The following is a 23,815-nucleotide window of genomic DNA, read 5'->3' as shown; positions in this document are numbered from 1 at the left end:
ATATACAAAGTGTACTTGCAGGTAAAGTGCATCTGACAATACAGGAGAGGTAGGAGGATGGTCCTAACATGACAGGAGTTAGGACAATACTGATATTATACGAATGAAGGAATTGAGGGTTGAAGACATCAGAGCAGGGTGGGCAATTCTTACAGTGCATTGTGCACTATGAACTGGAAAACAATTCAAAAACTGGCCCAGGCCTGTAAGATGGATTCTGGCATAATGGGGAAGGCAGATGATGTAGTCAGGTAAAAGTGTTCCATTAGGTCATTTTACAATGCTGTTAGATGTTACACACAGCCCACCCTCCCAATGGCTTTAGCACTGCTAAGCATTCATAAAGCTCACACCGAGTTTTTTCTAATCTAAAGCACACACCATTAGGAATCACCACGTTCCAGAAATCAACTAGGCTTCTTTGAATAGATATCTTTATCAAGAAAGACTCTGGAGGTAATACAGTCATCAGAGTTATTATTTTGATTATAACCTGCTAAGAGTTTAGAAGATAGAATTTAAGCATGATTTTACATTAGTGGATAAAAAGTCTTGTTGAATAAAAGACTTGGTAAAATTTGTCAATTGTGGAGTTTCTAACTTGGGGCAAGTGCATTGTCTGTTTTGTTAGCATCTCTAGCTTTATTAAAAAAATAAATAAATGGTTAACAGTGTAAACCACTTTCACATCCTTTTCGGCAAAGTCTCCTCAATTGCAAAATCTTGTACATGAGGAGGGAGCTTAAAATCTTGTGACTCACAGAAGGAAGAACAAAACAAACTTCACGTTATCAGTAAGTTGGAAGGCTTATTGAGTAACTTCTATGTGCCAGGTACTTTAACAGGCCCTGCTCTAAGGGACAGCTCACAATCAAATGCAGAAATCAAAGCGAAGAGGTATTTTCAATGTAATGGGGGAGGTGGGGCAAGTCCTGTTTTCATAAAGCTTAAGGCCACAGAACTCTGATCATTTCAGATTTCCTCAAAGATGACATTCTCAAATTAGCAACACTTTCAACTGCCTGCACCATGTTATGGTAGTTAAGAGAGATCCCCACGGCGCTGGTTCCAGAACTCCGCTTTAAGAACGAGGAACACCTTCTCAGTCTACCAAGAGCTGAATGGGAGCAGATTCTCTGTCAAATCACAATTAACCAATGTAGAATATGAACAAAGACCTGGTTTCAAGGGTCATTGCTGCCTAGTAAGTTGTCATTCCTTAATTGTGAGACTGAATTCCACCTCAAGATTTGGAGTTAAAAATCCAGAATGAATGGACTTTGACTCTTTATTGGAGAAAAGACACATTTTTACATTTTTGTTACTTTTCCAAATTCCATGCACCCACATCTGTAAAGTTATTTTAAAATAAAAACTCTGCTTTGGTTAAAAAAAAAAAAAAAGAAAAGAAAAAGAAAACTCAGGCTCACGGCAGAAAACTTAGAAAATATGAGAATAAAGGACAAAAAGCCAAACCAACCATAACTCCACCACACAAGGCTAACTTGAACGTTTTGGCATTATCCCTGCCAGGCCAGACCCTTTTCTATGTATTACTATGTGTTTTGTATGGTGTTTTCTATAGTGATTTTTAGTTTCAAGTAGAACTTTCCAGACCTTGTCCCAGATCCTAGAACAGCACTCTGCCTGGACCTTGCTGGTACCTCACAAAGACTGACTATAGAGCCCAGAGCTTCTCCACCTTCCGTGCACTTTACAGTCACTTGGGAGTTTGTGAAACAGACTGCCAGGCCCACCCATTTCTGACTAAGTCTGGGATGGTTTGGAAAGCTGCATTTCTATGGAGTTCCCAGGAGACGCAGATGCTGCTGGTCTAGGGATCCTACTTGGAGAATCAAAAAACTGAAGACCAGAAACTAGTTGTTTAAATACTCTTGTGGTTTGTATTCTCAAAAGTACTTAGGGACACGGTAGGAGTAGACTTTTTTCTCTCAAACTAATTTCATTTATAAATGTAATGGGTCAGTACATTTAAAGTCACAAATCTATTGATATTTAATAGGTGGGCTTTGGCTGGGGAAACGGAGTGTTTTAGACAAGAGGTATTCCACAGCCTAGAGTGCACTGACCATGCACAGGCCCTCGTTGGCCCCTAACTTCATCTTCCCTTCGTCGTCTTCCTCTGTAGCACCAAAATATTTCCTCATTGCACCGCACTGCCCAGCCTTAACATGTGCTCTGCTCTATACATGGAATGCATCTCGATCCCAGCCTTGTCCCAATCAGACTTACAACCACAACTTAAATGTCAGGTGTTTATATGAGCTCTTCCCTGAAACACTAAGCAGTGTTTTTAGTGCTTTTAGTATCTCATCTTTTTCTTTCCTTGTATGTTGTATTAAAATTATGTTTACTTGGCTGGGGCGCCTGGGTGGCACAGTCGGTTAAGCGTCTGACTTCAGCCAGGTCACGATCTCGCGGTCCGTGAGTTCAAGCCCCGCGTCAGGCTCTGGGCTGATGGCTCGGAGCCTGGAGCCTGTTTGCGATTCTGTGTCTCCCTCTCTCTCTGCCCCTCCCCCGTTCATGCTCTGTCTCTCTCTGTCCCAAAAATAAAAAGAAAAAAACGTTGAAAAAAAAAATTAAAAAAATAAAATAAAATAAAATTATGTTTACTTGGAGCACCTAGATGGCTCAGTTGGTTAAGCGTCCAACTTCTGCTCAGGTCATGATCTCGCAGTTTGTGAGTTTGAGCCCCCACGTCAGGCTCTGCACTGACAGCTCATAGCCTGGAGCCTGCTTCAGATTCTGTGTCGTCCTCTCTCTCTGTCCCTCCCCTGCTCTCTCTCGCTCTCTCTCTCTCAAAAATAAATAAACAAAAAGCCTGTTTAAAATTGTGTACTTATGTATGTTAAATCACCAAATCCTAAAGGGGAGGCAGTGTGTTATATTCATGTCTGGACCACTGAGAAGCTTACAGTGTGGTGAGTGATACGAATGGATAAACAGATAACTGCAGTATAAAACACAGCACCAGACCCATAGTAAGTTCTCAATATTTTGATGAGTGCTGGGTTTTAAAATGAAGAAGCCAATAAAGGGCGTGTGGGTGGCTCAGTCGACTGAGGGTCTGACTCTTGATTTCGACTCGGGTCATAATCTCACGGTTCATGAGTTCAAGCCCTGCATCCGACTCTGCTCCAAACAATGCGGGGCCTGCTTGGGGTTCTCTCTCTTCCCCTCTCTGCCCACCTCTTCCCCCACCCCCACTCACATACATGCTCTCTCTCAAAATAATAAACTTTAAAAATAAAATAAAAGGAAGAAGCCAATAAAGACATTTAGAACAACAGCATGTCAGGCAACTTCTCTGAATAGTCCAGAAACATTTATGTTCCTACAGTACTGTCTTGGGCATTGTGGAGCAGGGCTTTACCTAAGTTCACACCTAGGCTCTGCCACTAGAACTGGTAACATGGGTAAACAGTTATACCATTTGCCTCAGTTACCCACCTATAAATCACAGGTGATAGAGGGACCCTCCTCAAAGGGTTGCTAAAAGGCCTAAGTGGGTTGATATATGTAAAATGTTTACAGTACTGGCTGATACACAGCATAAATGCTCAACAAACGTTCGCTAGTGTTACTTCTACTACATGAAGGGTACAAGGCTGGTTTGCCTTTCAAGAAATCAACAACCAGGTGGGGAGAAATGACAAGAATCTATGAAAGATACAACATAAAGCAGAAAATTAGGTATTAAATGTCAAAAAAATTAAGTACTGATCTACAATCTCCCAGGATGACTATTTTAAATGAAACCACATTCTTCTGTATGTTTAGGTTCAGATGTTTTAAAAAAATAAAACCAAAAAAGCAGATCTAATACTAGGTTGAGTCATATGAAAGCCTTAGACCTTTATAGGTCTAAGATGATCAAATATTAGCATTTTTACACGGTTCAGACTAAAACATTCTAGTTATACTTGGTCACCAAATCTCAAGATCAAACAGATTTACGCATAAGAGAGACACAGACAGCGAGAATGTATTAGGTTTTCTGTACAACCAGCGGAAAATAAAGCAATTTTGTCTCTAAAGCATCTTTGGAGGACACCTACTTCAACCCCATGAAGCTGTAATATGAAAATGAAGTTAAACATCTAGTAGAGAATCTTAAGGTAAGTATTTCGAAGACAGTAACTATGAATATTTGTATATTTTAATGAACTCAGAAAAATCTCCAGTGCCTCTTTTCTTCTTGTATAAAATTAAAGGCAGTGTCTGTGATCTGTGACAAAAAAAGAAAGAAAGAAAGAAAGAAAGAAAGAAAGAAAGAAAGAAAGAAAGAAAGAAAGAAAGAAAAACAATTATAGCCTTATTCCTTTCATTTCAGGCCTACAGTAAAGATATTAAATTCATACTTCTCACTTTGTGTTTTTCTACATAAATGTATTTTACAGCCATCAACTTGCAAAAGGAGCACGTCAAACTTAATGTTACTCAAACTTGTCTTTAATAAAGAAAAATCAAGGAATTATTTAACAATTAGACACAACTATGCTCAATTGACAAAGATGATTTGCTTAGGAATCTTAAGAGTAACAGAAATAGAAGAACATACCACCATAAAAAAAAAAAAAAGATAAATTCATTCTATGACTAGAAAATGCTTTAAGATAAAAACATTAATTATTCAATAAGAAAATATTTCATATTTCTTTTATCACAGAGACTATAAGTTTAATGAACTCATTTCTCTATCAAGTTATGCAGCATACCTTCCTGTCTCTAGTTTCTCATGCAAATGGTTAGAGAGTTTTTCTCAGAGTAGAGCAAATCAGTGCTAATGGTTTCGAGTCAGGGCTTGGAGGTGGCCTGGAAAAAGGCCATTTACACTCACCCGAACCCAGCCCAACACCTTCTTTTTTACGGTTAGTCTCTATTACCAGTGAGTGATCCCTCATCCTCCCTCAACAGATAAATTACTACAAAGGTACCCATAAATTAAAACGGTATCATTCAACGTGGAGGAGAGTGGCTGGAGCGCAATGAGACATTGACAGTCTCCTGGTAAAAACTACCTCATTCCAGACAAATACATGAAAATAATACTTTAATGAAAGGCATTCATCCTGTCCATATGCTACCCCTAAAATGCTTGTAAAAAACTCAGAATTAAATAACATTAAGATACAAGAGGTAATAAGTGCACCTAAAAAAAGGTAAGTAGCATACGTGAGGCCTGCTTCCTGGAATTCTAACCACGTCATCTCACAGGTAATTTTCAGGATAATTATCGTAAAAATACAATAAATACTATAATGGAAATATAGGGATTCATTTATTACTTTTTGGTTTACAAACAAAGGCACCCAATAATGCTTCTATTTACTTCTTATAAAAGATTATCAATTTACATTTAAAACAAAAAGCAAAAAAACCCTGAACCAGTTCCTACAGACACACACAAAAAAAGGGGAGAAGTAAGATTATTTTCCTCCCTACTTCCAATCTTTATTACCATTTTTATACCATGTTTATACCATTCTTAAGTCAAAGAACACATTGCCATGCTTCTTTGTTGACTTTTAAAACATATTAATGTTGCCAAGTCAAATTTAAATATAGCCACAAATGATGTCACAATTGACAAACGCACAGAATTATAAGAATCAAGAGTGAAGAGAGGGAAAAAGCCCAAATGTTTTACAATATAGCTCTTTATCAAATGAATTAAATGAAATGTCAAATTTATTAGGCTATCATGTTAAAAATGGAGCTCGTGTGAAAATATAATCAAACAAAACTAAAACTCTGTCTGACAAATGACATCAACAAAAATGATTTCCAAAATCTTTGAGTTAAGCTTAAGTCTAGTTGGTGGGGATTAACAACCTATGTATTCTTCACACTAATTTCAGAACTAAGTTCTACAATGATATATTAATTCATTCATGAGTTTCTTCTGACAACAGAATTCTAAACACACAAAATTAATGCAGTGGCCTCAGCACCCGCCTAGCTAGCATTTCCCTACACTGGATTACAAGAACAATGCCATGGTTCAGAAGACATACCCCCCTCTGTACTTCACATGCCTGTCGAAGTTGTACCTGATTCTTTTGCAAGATACAAAGACACTTCATCTGATTCTAAGTATATCTGGCAGAGCACAAACATCATACAAATATTAGCATGTTTTCAACCCATTACGGAAATGTATTTGGAGAGATGGAGTACTCAATGTATAGAGCATCTAGAGTTAATTATGGGCCACTTTAAATTAAAGGCATCATCATTTATTCCATTTTTAGACACTGTCCTGGTCTCTCACGCCTTACACAAGGTATGGTCCTAGACCAGAGACTTAGTATCGTTTCAAAGAATATGAATATATATATATATATATATATATATATATATATATATTTATATACACACACACACACACACACACATACATACATATTTCTTTTAAAATAATGTTTAAAAGTTTTACTACAGAAAATCTGGCTTCACCATGGAAGCATTTTTCCTTCTCAAGATTACACACCTGCATGGAAAAAGGTGGTTTCCTTTACATTTAGGTTTTCACAATAACAAAATAAACTTCTTGCATTTAAATTGACAGAGAAAGTAAGATGTAAAGTTCTATGTAACTTTTTGTATTGTGAACTGACCTCATTAAACACATTCAAGATATACTGTTGATTTAAATATAGTACAACTTGATCAGCTAAATTCAAACATGTTATGCTGATCAATCCGTTAAACCAAACGTATGTTAAAACTGGACAGTTTACTACTATTAAGGTTTAAAGGTTTAAAGGGAATAATAATGTATCATTAAAATACACATTAATTTTCTTGCTATTACTTGTTTCTATAATGCATCTCTTTAAAACTACATGCAGAAAAAATAAATGATATCTCATTCAACAGTTTGCTACTTTAGGTGGTATGTAAATAAAGTCCTTTATTTAATTTTATACATGTTATTTTATGCACTATTTTATTTTTCTTGAAGGAATTCAGCTCTCAAGGTCAAAAGTTAGTATGTGTTTCCACACATGTGAGAACCTTTTCTTAATGTTAGGACTATCTGCAAATATATTCTTCCATAATAAAGCATTATCAGTTTTCACTGGAAAGACTGTATAAGCCTTAAAAGTCCTATTAATATAATGTACACAGGGAAGAGAGCACAAATATGGTGAATCCCTCCCCACCTGCACCCTTCTTTGCCAGTCTCAAGAAATCCTCCAGTTTATGTACTGAATTCTTGAACACAATTTCACAGGACTGATTTTTATTTGGTCATAATGTGGAGAAGAAAACTGTATTCGTCTTCTTTTTGACACCAATAGTCTTATTGAATTCGTTCTCATTTTCCTTCAAAAAATACATAGCATATGGTGATATGGATTCTCAAACTCATTAGATCCAGTAGGGTCTTTAGAATAACATATAGCCTTCTGATAATGGAAGCAACTGATTGCTTACAAAAAAATGATGTGCATCAGACCACTAATCAGAGAAAGGAAATGAGAACATGTCTTTCACGTTGGAGACCACTTAATAACTTACGAAATGATGTAAAAAGAGTTTGGCTATAATTTTAACAAAACTAAAACCCACTTCAACTGATGAAAAAAACCAAACACCGAAGAATTAAATATCTACCAACTTAGCTATGTATTCCTGTCCAAATAAATGCTTTCCACTGCACTATATATTAGAATTAGAAACTCACTATATGTTAAGGCATATTTTAATCAATATGTTCCAGAATTGCACAGTTATACTGGTCAGTGTTCCTATTTCCCCATTCCTACCCTCACCCCACCCCTTGTCCCCAGGGATCAAAATGTTAAGTCATGGTTTTGGTGGCTATTGTAGATTTGAGCTGGCATAACCACAGTGTGTTCACTAGATTTTGTAAGCATAAACGTTAAAATGTTACATAAAATGTACCATACTGTACTCCACACTCTGATCTAAGATGATTTAATGTCTTGACAAAAGGTGAGATGACTTAAGTACATTTTACATTTTGTGCATTTAGACCACCATATGCATAGATGTTCTAATGCTAAATTCTCGTCTTCAGTATCTCATAGTGCTGGATGCCCGGAAGTATGACAGAAACTTGTAACACAGACTAACCACAAAGTACCAGATGTTTCTTGCCATTTGTGATCTTGCAATAAAAATGCGCCAAATCAGGATCACAAGGATAGTATTGAAACCATACCGTATGTTCCTCAACCTGGAAAGCAAATCAAGAGACATATCAGACAATGTTTTCTAGAATAAAATATTGTTGGATGGCAGATAATCAATGCCCAGTTGCTGATCTCATCAAAGCTCAAATCCATTACGGTATAATGACTGCAGAGCAAGTCATTTTGAAATGCAGCAAGAAGAAACAAGTTTTCTTCCTCCACTCTACTGTCCAACTATTTGGTTCGAGAAGTTGCTATGACATATAGATCTCTTTGTGCTAGGCCAAGATTGGCCAATTGAAAAAGAGTTCTCAAAGAGTTTAAATATACAGATTGTGTATGAGCACCTATTCTTTTCTCCTTTTCTTTACTACCTTAATGCCCTTTCTACTTGTGGAACAATTCATCCATTTTGCTTTATGACCAGCTTTAATTCCAGTCTGAAAATAATAGCAACCCTAGAGATTGATACAAAACAGCATTGAAATACTTTTTTCAAATGATGACACCTAAAATCATCCACCCAGCTTAGAACTGAACTGAATTTCTATGAAAGAAAGTTATTATTTTAAATGCTAATTATGTTAAAACTATTTAATTCTAAAAACTATGTCTTTAAAAAAAATTTTTTTTAAAGTTTATTTATTTTTGAGACAGAGAGAGACAGAGCATGAACGGGGGAGGGGCAGAGAGCGAGGGAGACGCAGAATCGGAAGCAGGCTCCAGGCTCCGAGCCATCAGCCCAGAGCCCGACGCGGGGCTTGAACTCACAGACCGCAAGATCGTGGCCTGAGCTGAAGTCAGATGCTTAACCAACTGAGCCACCCAAGCACCCCTAAAAACTATGTCTTTAAACATATTCCAAAAGTTTCACTTTCAGAGGATATTCCTTAAAAAAGGCATACTGAACATAGATGGGAAAGTGTAAAATATTCTGATAGAATTCTTCATTATTCCATATTTAACTTCATGTTTGTTATTGTACCACAAGTATAGATAGTGTCATTCTAGGATTAAAATGTTGGATTTTTTGTTAATATACTTAAAACTGTAACCAGTGATATTAGTATTTTTTATGATAAGTTATATTTTATTTCAATAAACTTTGATATTTAGACCAAAGAAAAAAAGAGTTCAAATCCATTACTAATGTGAAACTTATTTAAAATTAACTAGAAGCCCTTAAATTAGAAAGTCTGCAAAAGTCAAACAAACCTGACCATGCAGTCCATCAAACAACACCTTACCTCTATTAACCATGAATAAAACAAAAATTTTTTATAACAAAAAAATTTGGGACACAAATTTATTCATTCAACAAGTATTACTGAGCATCTTTCTGTATGACCAGGACTAGGTATACTGTAGGTAAAACAGACATGCCCCTTCTGAGCTTCCCATCTAATCTAAAAAGGTTTGGGCATTATATACATCATCCTACAGACAAAAAAATAAAATATTTTTAAACATCTTTAGGTACTTCTAAGCTGTCAGACATGCAAATTCACTCCTTCACTTACAGCTGACAGTCACATTATCAAAGGCCAACTGGACAAATTCTCATCTATGAAAGCAGCATGGCATGAGTCCATATAAAAGGGCCCTCCCAGTCTCAAAGAGTAACATTAATGTTAGTGTACTCATATTTCAAAACATTTTTTATATTTTCAGTGGTGTTAGAAAGGAATACAAATGTTCAGGTACATAACAATGTTACATAAATTCCATTACCTTCAATAGGCAATCCAAGACAGGACTATAATATACAAATGATGGTATAGACAAAAGAGCTCATGGGGCACCTGGGTGACTCAGTCAGTTAAGTGTCTGACCTGGGCTCAGGTCATGATCTCGCCAGTCTGTGAGTTCAAGTCGCTGCATTGGGTTCTCTGATGACAGCTCAGAACCTGGAGCCTGCTTTGGATTCTATGTCTCCCTCTCTCTCTCTGCCCCTCCCCCAATCACACTCTGCATGTCTCTTTCTCTCAAAAATAAAAGAGCTTTGAATTAGGAGTCAAAAATCAGTATTCTAGTTTGCTCTGCTGCCTAACGCATATGACCTGCAAACACAACTTCCCTAAACCTCCATTTCCTCAACTATTTAACTAGCTGCCCTGCAAAGCCTCATAAAGTCAGAAGACCAAGAGGAATAATGTGAAAGTCTTGAAAGCTGTTATAAAGACTGTATTATAAAAACACTACAAATAAAAGAGGTTACTATTGAAATTAACTACATCTCTGAATTATGGGTAACAGTGATTTTTTTCCTGTGTTTTGAGTTTTTTTAAACAATCAGTATATATTACTTTTATAATGAGACTAAGGGAATAATTATAACCCTTGTTTCAAAAACAAAGAAAAAATTCTATGCTGAATGATGTATTATTATATCGCTTTTCCTCTTCCAAAGATGTATTTGACAAAGGGAAAAAAACAAAAGAAAAAACACAACACTTCAAATAACTACCTCTAGTTTAAAATACATTTTTATTTTCTCCTAATATCTTTACTTCTTCAGTAGCAATACAAAGGAAGGAAATACAAAGGAAAATAGTGATTTTCAAAACTAAATTCCACCTGAACTTAGTGCTAAGGAACAGGATAAAGACAGTAAGTTTGAACAACCTTAGGCTAAATACTACCATAGTTCCAGTGCTAATGTAAGCACTTTTCCTAAATAAAATATTACACTAGCAATATACCAGCTCACCAAAAAATAAAATAAAATAAAATAAAATAAAATAAAATAAAATAAAATAAAATAAAAAACTGTGTGATAATTCATAAGGAAGACACGATGCAATCAAGCCCATGTAAAAAACTTACTTGTTCAGATGTTTTCTAGCTGCAGGGAGGCCAGACATTTCTTCATTCAATACATATTTCTTAGTTCCCATGCAGTAGTTCTCTATATATTCTGCCCAATGTAACTGCCGTACATCAATATTAAAGGTCTATAGAAACAAAACAACCATCAGTTTTTCTCTTGAATAACTTTTTCACAACTGGTCAAAAATTCATACTTTTTTTAAAGGCTAATTCCACATGACAAGATTACAAAATGTTTATAGTATTAACTTTTAAAATCTTACTGCTGTTCACAAAGAAGTTCTTAATCCCTATTTTATACCTCCCATGAAACACAGAAACATTTCAGGAGATAATCTGAAAGCTCATGTCAACATTCAAAGAGAAGTATATATGAAGTGTAAGGAAAAAGCAACCTTCTTTTTACACTAAAAAAAATCAAATCCCATTGTCCAAATAATCTATGTGTTCCTCACCACTTTATACACATATTAATATATTTCCAGTATTTCTTCCTGAACATCCTGCAAACCACATGTATTACCTTTCCTATAGAACAGTAATGACATCAAGAGAAAAAAAGACTTTATGAAAGCTAGCTTAGGAGTTTAGGTAACAGTAAGGAGCCATCTGATGAAAAGGATAGATGAATCTAGAAAATAAAGCTTTACAAAAATGTTATTTTGTGACAAAATAAGAAGGCTATGCACTGCTCAGTGCTTCTCCATACATGATCTGATTATTTTTTAGAGTGAGAAACAGATTATTCACTATTTATCATCACTTATCTGAAAATATCAAGTTGCAGACCAAAAACAACTACCATAAATAAATCACTAAAGTAACACTGCACTAAATGGAGGCTCGATTTGGGGCGCCTGGGTGGCTTGGTCGGTTAAGCATCTGACTTCGGCTCAGGTCATGATCTCACGGTCCGTGAGTTCGAGCCCCGCGTCGGGCTCTGTGCTGACAGCTCAGAGCCTGGAGCCTGTTTCAGATTCTGTGTCTCCCTCTCTCTCTGCCCCTCCCCTGTTCATGCTCTGTCTCTCTCTGTCTCAAAAATAAATAAACGTTAAAAAAAAATTAAAAAAAAAATAAATGGAGGCTCGATTTAAGATGGGAGAGATTATGAGACTATGTTAACTGGACTCCCACAGGAAGAGTGAAAAAGAATGGAACAGAGGCACCATCTGAGAAGACAACAGCTGGGAATTTTTGTTTCCAAAATGATGATACATTAAGCCACAGATTCAAAACACACATACACCATACACATGCAAGTACCTGAGCATATCAAGAATAAAACTGTTGAAAGTCAAAGATGAAAATTTTGAAGACATCAGAAAAAGATGTTATGGGTTACCTCTGAAGGGACAACTATTAAACTGACACTTGACTTCTCAAAAGAAACAACAGAAGCCAAGAGACTATGAGAAGATGTCTTCCAGTGCTCAGAGAAAACTGCTAACACACAGTTGTATACAGTATAAACATCTTTGAAAAATAAAGATGTTTGCAGAAGAATAAAAACTGAGACAATGTGATATCAGCAGATGACTCACACTAGAGGAAGAAGCACACCAGAGGGTATTCTTTAAGCCAAATGAATAGGATTCTGGATTGAAGTCTGGAGACGGAAGAAGAAATGAAGAGCCACAAAAGGCCAATTACGCTGGTAAATCTATGTGAATACTTAGTAGAGTGCAATTAAGAATAATGGTGGTGAGGCATACAACACACATACAGAATTAAAATATGTAACAACAGCAGAAAAGTATTAGGCCTTGCATTCTCCAAAAAAAAAGAAGTATCAATATTGTATTAGTCTTTGAGGAAGTGAGGAAGGATGCTGTAATCTTTAGAGAAACCTAGTAGTACAACTGAAAAAGAGTATATTTTATGTAACTGATACAGATGGGGAAAATACAAAACTGTAAAAAATAACCTCAGAGAAAACAAACAAAAACTTAAGTAAGACAAATAGAATGCACTAAGCGTTAGATTTAAATCTGTTATCAAAAATTAAATTATGGATTAAATCCTCCAAATAAGGGTCCAAAATTGTCAAACTGAAAAAAGTAAAATACAGTAAAACTATATGCTGCTTATAAGAGGAATATCTGATAGTTAAGGATACAGAAAGTTGGAAATACATTTCCAAGAAAGATACATTTCTACCAACAAGGTATATAGGAACTCCCACTGGCCAACACCTTATCAGAAGGGTAGGCTGTCAAGTTTTGCATTTTTGCAAACTATTAAGGAGTAAATATCTTAGTCTAATTTCAGTTGGCATCTCCATTTTTATGAGTGAGGTTGAGTATCTTTTCCAATGGTTAATCATTTGCATTTACTTCTCTGTAAACTGTTCATCTCTAGCCCATTTTCAGTAGGACTGACGTTTTTTGCCATTTCTACACAAACTTTTTATATAATACGAAATGCACGTTAACATCACATGGAGCACCATATACCCACCAAAGTGTCTAAAATTAAAAATTAAAATGAAAAGGCCAACTGTTGGGAGGATGCATATTAACAGGAACTCTTGTACACTGCCACACAAAATGTCAATCAGTACAACTACTTTGGAAAACTGTTTAGCATTATCAACTACATTGAACATACAAATACCCTTTGACTGAGCTATTCTATTTCTAGATATATATCCTACATAAATGTGTGCACATGGCTCAAAGAAGAATTATTCCCAACAGCCAAAAACTGGAAATAACCCAAATATGGTATCAACAAAAGAAATGAAAAAATACTGTATGATACCATTTGTATAAAGTCAAAAATGGGTATACTATTTAATGCCAGAATTCAAGATAGTTGTTACTTTTGGAAGGTAGTTATTGGGAGGGGGCACAAGGGGATCTTCTGGGGACAAAAATATTCTATTTCTTCACCTGGATGGTCACTTTCTAATAATCCACTGGGCAGTATGTGTTGTGCACTGGGATGGGGACAAGGAAGATGGGAAGGGAGAACATAAGGAATCAGTAGAAGCCATAAATCTTTTAACCTGGGATTCTCTGCAGAACCCTGGTAACTGGGACCTTCTGTTTTGATGCTGCAGGCAAGGATGAAGATTGGCTATAAAGCCTATGGCCCCATCAGTTAAGGTGTCTTACAGAATATTGCTGCAAAAAGATAAAAATTCCCAAAGCTGTATCCTGAGAGCAAGGGTGAAAAAAAGAAGTAAACCCACCACACACAGAAGTGGGCAAAAAAAAAGTGCACACTCAATGCCTTTATCACGCACGACCAGTAACATGTACTAAATCTGCACTATCTAATATGGTAGCCACAAGCCACATGCATGTCTGGGAACTTTGAAAGTGATTGGTCTGAACTGAGATTTGCTGTGGAGTATAAAATGCACACAGGGTTTCAAAAGCTCAGTATAAAAAAATTGAAAGTATAATATCATATAAACAGTTGTTTAAATTTTCAGTGATTTTTAAATTTCTGTTTAAATTATATATTATTTTGGATATATTAAATAAAACATTAAAATTTTTTAATGTTTATTTTTGAGAGCGAGAGAGAGAGACAGACAGAGCAGAGAGAGACGGAAACACAGAATCCAAAGCAGGCTCCAAGCTCTGAGCTGTCAGCCCAGAGCCCGACGTGGGGCCTGAACTCATGAGATGAGAGATCATGACCTGAGCTAAAGTCACTTAACCGACTAAGCCAGCCAGGCGCCCCAAAGTACTAAAATTTTTAAAGAAAGACGTGGAAAGAGAAAGGAAACTGCCCCTGGGAAGATGAAAAAGAAATCTCCTTTGAGAAACTAGAAGCATGAACCAGCCTATTTAAGGCCCACATTCACTTGAGTTAGGCTAAAAACTTAATCAGATATCTTAAAGTGGTCCTGGCCTGTTAATGCCACCTGGCTAGTTAATGCTAATAATCACTCACTGGGCTACTGGCAGAAGCAAAGGCGAATCCTTATTGGAAAAGTGCAATTTCAAGATATGCTTCAAAAAATTTCCACAGAAATCCTCAAGGAATATGAATATACAGTCAAACAATAAGAAAAAAAACAAGGTGCCATGAGTGAGACCCAGCATAAACAGACGATCAGGTGTTACCACTGCACAGCCTTTAGAAGTTTAAATTATCAGACACAGAATTTAAAACAATTATGTTTACCATGTTTCAAGAAATGTCTGTAAGAGGGGTGTCTGGGTGGCGCAGTCAGTTGAGTGTCCGACTCTTGATTTTGGCTCAGGTCATGATTCCAGGGTTGTGGGATCAAGCCCTGCATCAGGCTCTGTACTGAGTGTGGAGCCTGCTTAGGATTTTCTCTCTCTCTCTCTCTCTCTCTCTCTCTCTGGCACCTAGGTTGCTCAGTTGGTAAAGCATCCAACTTCAGCTCTGGTCATGATCTCATGGTTCACGAATTTGAGCCCTACATCAGGCTTTCTGCTGTCAGCACAGAGCCCACTTCAGATCTGCTGTCTGTCCCCCTCTTTCTACCCCTCCCCAGCTTACATGAGCTCTCCCTCTAAAATAAACATTTTTTAAAATTAAAAAAAAAAAAAGATTCTGCCCCTCTCCCCCACTTGCTCTAAAATAAAAATCAAAAATAAAAAAGAGAAAGGAACATCTGTAAGATCTGAAAAACAAATTGAATTTCTAAACATGAAAATAACTGAACCCCCTTATTCAACTGGGTGGCGCAGACAGGGCTGAAAGACTGCCACAGACCTTTTATTAACCATTAGCTTTCCAGCCAGAAACAAAGAGATAAAATATGAGATAAAACTTAAAAGAGGAAAGAATGATGTAAAATATATTAAAATTTCACAAGAAGAGAATGGTGAAGAGGTATATATATATATATATATATATATATATATATATATATATATCTTAAGTTTATTTATTTTTGAGAGAGAGAGAGAGAAAGAGATCATGCATGCATGAGCAGGCGAGGAACAGAGAGAGAAGGAGAGAACCCAAGCGGACTCTTCTCTGACAGCGCAGAACTCGATGCGGGGCTCGAACTCAGGAACCGTGAGTTGATCACCTGAGCTGAAATCAAGAGTTGGATGTTTAACTGGCTGAGCTACCCAGGCACCCCAAAGAGGCCATATTTGAAGAAACAATAGCTAAGTATTGTCCTGAACTGCTAACACACTTCACACTTCAGATCCGGGAAGCCCACTTGTGAAACAGGACACATTTTGAAAAATTATACCTAGATACATCCACAGTGAAACTGCAGGACACCAAAGAAAAACTCTGAAAAACAGACAGGAATAAGAGAGCACCTGTAATGCAGCAGCAAATTAGACTGATTTTTCAACAGCAACAACATAAGTGAAATATTAAAGGAACATAAAAAAGAAAGTTATCCTTCATGTACTGAAATCATGTTACAGAAACAGTGAAATAAAGACATGCCAGGCAATCACAAACTGAGAGCTCACTACTAACAGACCGCCTACTAAATCATATTCTGGGATTCTGGATACATTTCAAACTGAAAGAAAAGGGTCCTAAAGAGAAGATCGAATAGCAAAGCTACTGGTAAATATTTAGTTAAATCTAAATACAACTAAACAAAGTCATATCTAATTACAGGGTTTCAATAGAGAACTAAAGTAATGTATGACTATGTAAATTAGTGGGGTGGTAATCACAGTTTAAACATTTTAAGGTCCTAAATATCATTAAAAAGAGGCTATAGAAATTGCTTAATTTAGACTTTGTTAGATATGTATGTTAAAATACCTAAGGTAACCTCAAAAAGAACACACACAAAGAGTTTAAGTTTCAAACAAACAGAGGGCGAAATGTAGAATGATAAGAAATTAAAGAATATATGAGGTAAAACAATTTCAGAGGGAAGGTTTTTTTCTCAAAATTCAAAGAAAACAAACTGAAGGAAAAATGCATAAAGAATTCTAGTTTCTCTTTGAATCTCACTAAAGGGAAAAAAAGAACCAACATTTCGATCATACTTTGAAAACATCTCTGCCACTCTCAAGTACTTATGTTATAAATTCTAAGATGAAGCAATTTTATTTTACCACCAACAATTATGATTGAAGCTTTAATGAAACACATATAAATAGGTCAAATGTCTTTCTTTTTGCATTAATGACTGGAAAATATCCAATTATTTCTCAGGTTGCTAATGGCTGTCCAATTAATACGCTATGTTTTCTAAAATAAAACAGAAAATACTTGCCTTTTTATCTTCAGGGTTTAGTTGATTCATCAACATATTGACATTGTCAGTATTCCAAACCCAAGAATTACTTGTGAAATATTCAAGAAACATCATAGCTCTGTGAAGACGAGTTATTGTTTTCATCATCCTGTATTATGAGAAAAATTGACAGATTCATAATTCGCATAGATTAGGAAAAATCTCATCACCACCCAAGGTGCAGTTTCTATATTGAGATAGTAGCAATAAAATTATAATTCTGTAATTCATTCAGTAAGTGACCAAACCACCAGAGAATATTTCTGCATCTTGGAAGAACATTTTATAAATCCAAAATGAAAAAAAAATTTTAAGCAGCAGCAAATGAATTTAATACTGCCTAAACAGAGTTCTATTGATATATAAAATTTTCATAGGAAATACAATACTTTAAGGTCAAATTTTCTTCTATAATCCTAAGCAAATAAATGGATTCAATTAGTATTCCCTTGTTCTTTGTTCCTTAAATCACATTTTAGTTTGACTAAAATGACTAAGATTTCCTGTGAATTTATAACATAAGGAGTTATACTGTGATCTCCACTCTTCAGCATCATGGAGGCAAAGTATACAGAAATATTCGTTTGCCATTTAATCATCTCTCTCTACATACATTTTTAGAGTAATTTTCTCTTTAACACAGACAGGTATCACTCTTGATTGTCTGAATGTGCTGTGAAATCAATGACTGATGCTGAAAACTTTCTGAAATAGATATTCAGGATATTCACTTACCTCCCCAAATCCCCCATTATTCATCCTTACAGAAATATTTTTGTTTGATATTTCTTGCTTGTTCCTTTTTAAAAAGGATGAGGGACCTTAATCTTTAAATCTGTCATTTTATAGATCGTGGCTCACTGTAAGTCATTGATATCACAACACTAACCAGAGCAGTAACATCTATACAGTAATAATTACCCATGGTAAGTAGGAAAAGGGAAGAAAGAACTTTTTGAAACAAAACACACACCAAAAATTCCTGACCTCTGATAAACAGAAAAATAATTTGTGGAAAAATAAAAGAATTGTTTATATTCCCACAATAAGGATTAGCATTTACATAGTTTAGAAAGTCCCAAAATTAGGGGTTTTAGAAATGGAGAAAGTGGGAGAAAATTAGACCACCAGAAATGGGGGGAAAGTCAAAACAGCAACATTAGCTAAGCAATTCTGATGACATATTCAATACATTTAGAAAGAAACCCTGAATCCAGAATACTAAGAGAAATTGAGACAACATGGACTATGCAGAGAAAAACTGGTTCATGCAAGAAAAGAATTCCAAAATAAAACCTCCATCAAACACAAAAAGAATTATTGGGCATTGAAGGTTGTATTTGGACAGGGATAGCTCAGACAGATAGAAAGCACATGGCGGGGGAAAAAACAAGACATGCTGCTTTTAGAAAAGATTAGACCTTTTCTTTTTTCCCTAAAAAACAAAACAAAACAAAAAGATGTAACAGATCTGTAATTAAATCAATATCTACCATTACAACCAGTGTAGTATACTTGAATAACACACATACACATATTTACTTAACATCATTTTCCAACATACATCTTATTAACAAGTTTCTCTTCCTAATTTCTTTGTCACTGACAATTCTCACCTAGTCTTATCTTCAGTTTCACTCAAGTGACAAATTACCCTGCAACCATTCAGCCATTCAAAACATAATTATGATAAAAAATTGGGAGAGGGAGAAGGAAATCTGAAAGGCCATATATGTGTAAAGTTCACAGAATATTTATCAAGCAATAAAAGTACTGGATTGAATACTATGAGGATAAAAAGAAACTTGAAACCTTGCATAGTCACTCTTTGGTTAAAATGCCCTATGAGCAGATAGATGCCTGGGACTACATCACCATGTATGTTCTGAGTATGTATTCTTTATTATGGCAACCTGCAAAAAATAGTCACAATCCTTTAGGGTAGGGCTAGCTCTTCATGGTCATCTAGTCCAGGATTTCTCAACTTCACCATTACACACATCGTGGGCCAAATAATTCTTTGTGGGGGGCTGTCCTGTTCAGCATCTAATGGCCTCTACCCATTAGATACCAGTAACATCCCTCCCCTAGGTATAGTAACAAAAAACGTCTCCAAATATTTTCAAATGTTCCTTGATGGAGATACTGCCATCTATTAAGAATCACAAAGATGTGGGGCGCCTGGGTACCTCAGTCGGTTGAGCATCCGACTTCGGCTCAGGTCATGATCTCATGGTTCACGAGTTTGAGCCCCGCATCAGGCTCTGTGCTAACAGCTCTGAGCCTGGAGCCTGCTTCAGATTCTGTGTCTGCCTCTCTCTCTGCCCCTCCCCACTCATGCTCTGTCTCTCTCTCTCTCTCTCAAAAATAAATAAACATTAAAAAAATTAAAAAAAGAATCACAAAGATGAAAAATATCAGACTCAATAAAGTTAAGCTAGAGAGAGTTAAGATTAATAACCAAAAAAATAAGGCTATGGAACCATTTCTTTAATATCATTTCTAAGAGTGATGAAATATCTACTGCATTTCAAGAGCTACAGTGAATAATTTATACTGCTTCTATTTGCAATAATGGCATGCATCCTACTCCCCAATGACTATTAACCAGGAAGCCTTAAGATGCATGTTTGATTTGTACTTTTTGTAATTATGTTAAAATATATATGTAAGTTAGATTTTTATCTAGCTGACATGCAGAATAATGTAAACAAGTAGACACCACGAATGACATGATTAACATTACTGTAATAAAGAAGGAGGCACTATTATTAAGGCCCCAATATGAGATATAAAGCCCACTACCTTGCTCAGTAAATATCTGAACAAATTACATAATATGAATTATAAGACTTTGTACTTAACATTTATAAAATTGCCTAAATAAAAAACCTTTCTGGCTCTTGTTACTTTTAGACTATAAGCTCCTAGAGGTCAAGGATCATTCCTGCTTTGATACTTAGTCTTGCACGGGACAAACCTCAGTTAAGAAGATTCTTCACTTGATGTTTTCTATTTGGAGCAGACTTTAACTTCCAAAGGTGATTATATTACCTCCTATCCTACACGCTCACCTACAGTATCACCTTGACTATCGCTCCATCAAGAGGTAAAGGTAACATATAACCAACAGAGTGAGGTAGGAATGACACTATGTAACCTCCAAGGGTAGGTAAGAAAAAGTTAGAGAGCTTTCTGCCTTGTTCGCTGGAATACTCATGCTTGAGGACCTCAGTTGCCATATATACCATTCAACTCCCTCTAAGGGTGCTGTGTTGTAGGAAGTCCAAATTAGTGCATATGGAAAGACCGCACAGAAAGGCTCTGAAACCACATGATGTGAGAAAGATGCCCAGCCACTCTAGCTGCTCTGAACAACCCCTTTTCTTTACTACTCCCACAGTGTACCTGAGCCAGACTCTATCTCTTGAAAGACCCTGAGCTAGAACCACCTACTAAAGCCTTCTAGAATTTCTGACCCACAGAAATCATGAGATAAATAAAATGATTGTTGTTTTAGGACACTAAGTCTGATGTCAATTATACTTCAAATGAAAAAAAAAAAAAGATTCGAAGTTTGAGGTGATTTGTCATGCAGCACAGGTAACAGAATAGATATGAGTACCAGGAAAGTATCAATACAATCAGTACTGGGAATGAGGGGCTACTATAATAAACATCTAAAACATGTAGTATTGGCTTTAGGATCAAGTCGTAACAGAATCCGAAGGCCCTTGAGGAGACCACTAATGAAACCTGGAAGGACGAAGAAAAGAATGTTGGTGGGAACTTCAAAGAGCTTAAAGGAAGATGCTGGTGAGGGCTTAAAGGAAAGTGAGGAAAATATTGCTGGAAGTTAGAAGAACAAAAGTGTCACTTGTGGTAACCGTACCTAATAAACTTGATCTAGCCGAGAAGGTTTCCTCAAAAAGAACAAAGATGATCATTTAAAAAAATGAACTGAGTAGAATCTGGGAAGGAATGTAAAATGTCAGCCAGGAATCAGTTAAGAAAGAGCTTCCAAGGGGCGCCTGGGTAGGTCAGTCAGTTAAGCCTCCGACTCTTGATTTCGGCTCAGGTCACGATTTCACTGTTTATGAGTTTGAGCCCTGCATCAGGCCCTGCACTGTCAGTGCAGAGCGTGCTTGGGATTCTCTCTCTGCCCCTCCCCTGCTTGCACTCACTCTCAAAAAAAAGAAAAAGAAAAAGGCTTCTGAGCATAGATCAAATCCAGAAAGTAGATGTAAGACTCTTTAAGATCTCAGAAAGATCTAAAATAGTACCTCACAGACCCTTTCAGATAAACAAAAACTCACTCCAAATCTTAAAGACATGTCTCATAGAAACTCTACTGTTGAGGAGGCAGAATCTAAGAGTATTGTTCCATAGCAACCTCATAAGGAACTCAAGATAGAAAAAGGCATGCCCTAAAGAGTTCTGTGGGTATGGCTTTGATGTAATGGAGTAGATTGCTTTAAAATTAGATATACAGGAAATGTGTACAGTTTGAAAAAGAATCCTATCAGTTTACACTTAAAGGGACAGAGACCATACTAAGTGAATAGAGGCCTCTGGATCAAGACTCAGCAAACCAGAGCTTAGGGGCCAAAGCCATCTGTTTTTATAAATAAAGTTTTATTGGAATATAGCCATGCTTATTCATTTACATATTGTTTATGACTGCAGAGTTGAGTAGTTGCAAGCTGGAAGCTACATTTAACAGCAGAAGCGAGTAACAGCAACAGAAACTACATGGCCCTTTACAGAAAAAGTTTGCTGATCCCAGCCCTAGGGACTCACAACCTTTTATGGGCAAGGAAGTAGGGTAAGAAGATGATTCAGTTGCAAACACAGGCCTTTTTTTTTTTTTTTTTAATGAAAAAAGAAGGATGACTCAGAGGGCAGAGCCAAGAGCCTCATAGAACAACCAGAGAGTAGGACTGAACCCTAATTAAGAAACCATCAAACATGCCTAGCTGGAATTCAAAACTGTTACAGACCAGTGATTGCACAAAATCGTCCAGTCATTTTCCTATGCTTATCCACGTTGGGTGTGCAGGCAGCAGGTAACTAATCACTTTCATTCATAGGTTTTCAGACCAACACTTGAGGGACTATACCTGCAAAACCACTCCTAAACAGCCTCATCTGCCACTGTGCCAGATTCAGCGGACCCAACAGTGGCTTCAAGCTGATGCGAGGAAGGTCTTGGTAGGGGGGAAGAAATAAGCGTATCCTCCACAAGGGAGGAATATGAACTGTCGTGGCCAGGAGGCTGACCACAGCCAATTGCACTTTCCAAAATGGCTTCAACAATACCTTTCAACTCACTTGCTCAATTTTACATGATCTTGAACATTCTCTACATTCCCTTTCCTTGACTCTCAGAGGACATGTGACTGGCTTGTGACTGAAAGAATAAGTTGGTAGGTAGTAGTGCTGTATCATTTCCGTAGGTAGGTCAGAAGCACACGGCTCCGCCAGCCTGCTGAAATGCTTCTCCTTGAAGCCTTCGGTCACCAGATAAGCAGTTCATTTCCCCTAAGGCTACCACCAGTCCTTGAAAAGACACTATAGGAAGAGATCCTGCCGCCACTTTACGAAGAGACAGTGATACAAGGTGCTCCGCTGCCCGCCCCCTTTCAGCCCCATCTGAATCTGACAATCCTGTGAAAGTCTCCCAAGCCAAAACTGTCCTGCAGATTCCCTCCTGAATTCCTGATCCTGAGAGAAACAATGAACTGAAAGAAATGATAAAATAACTTCTGCTGTTCTGGGGCGCCTGGGTGGCCCAGTCGGTTGAGTGTCCGACTTCGGCTCAGGTCATGATCTTGCAGACCGTGAGTTTGAGCCCCGTGTGGGGCTCTGTGCTGACAGCTGAGCCTGGAGCCTGTTTCAGATTCTGTGTCTCCCTCTCTCTCGGACCCTCCCCCGTTCATACTCTGTCTCTCTGTCTCAAAAATAAATAAACGTCAAAAAAAAAATTTAAAAATAAAAAATAACTTCGGTTCTGAGCCACTAAGTTTGAGATGATTTGTTATGTAGCAACACCTACTATAAATGATTTAATAAATTTTGGCTATTCATTCATTTTTCAAGTTTACTAAGCCCCTTTTACTGTATCAGGCAGGCTTTGTTTTTACCCTGTTTTACTTTTGTAGATGTAGTTTTGACTTTTCTGCTCTAACGTGCAATAACCTTATTAATATCAAGCAAGCATGCAATGCCATCTCTCATAAATTTTACATTTGCTTTTTAGCCAGGAAAGAATGATGCCAATCACAAATACTGCATTTCGCAGATCATTCTAGAAAAACGTGAAAATAATTTTGATACACTTTGGATCTTTTTTCCATGAAGTATTTCTTTATCTAGTCTAAAGTTGTTCAACACCTCTCACATATTTCAATACTTAACATACTGGGTTAGGAATGTAACGGACAACTGAATCCACAGAAAAGCCCTACAAGTAACTCAGATCCTGATACACTATAACTGGCAGATACCTCACTTTCATTTTTTGACAGTTGATGGAAGATCTGGAATCAGCATCTTCTTTATAGATAAATACTCAAATCCTGAACTCTCCAAT

At 36.7% G+C, this 23,815-nt stretch overlaps 1 protein-coding gene across 4 annotated transcripts in view; it reads right to left on the bottom strand.

Moving 5' to 3' along the window:
* Positions 1–4,455: 4,455 nt before the first annotated feature.
* Positions 4,456–23,815, bottom strand: part of FAR1 (fatty acyl-CoA reductase 1) — a 79,379-nt gene continuing 60,019 nt past the window's right edge. The window contains exons 10-12 of one of the 4 annotated variants that reach the window (XM_030331197.2): positions 17,203–17,332; positions 11,013–11,140; positions 4,456–8,230 (exon numbers count right to left, since the gene is read on the bottom strand). In XM_030331197.2, coding sequence (XP_030187057.1) covers positions 8,068–8,230; positions 11,013–11,140; positions 17,203–17,332 — 421 coding nt within the window. In that variant the 3' untranslated portion in view covers positions 4,456–8,067. The remainder of the gene's footprint in view (positions 8,231–11,012; positions 11,141–17,202; positions 17,333–23,815) is intronic. The other 3 variants (XM_030331200.2, XM_030331198.2, XM_030331199.2) reach the window with 3 other exon arrangements.

Source organism: Lynx canadensis, chromosome D1 (genome assembly GCF_007474595.2).
Source record: "Lynx canadensis isolate LIC74 chromosome D1, mLynCan4.pri.v2, whole genome shotgun sequence".
In the NCBI taxonomy this organism is placed as follows: Eukaryota; Metazoa; Chordata; class Mammalia; order Carnivora; family Felidae; genus Lynx; species Lynx canadensis.
This window is presented reverse-complemented; position numbering and strand designations above follow the sequence as displayed.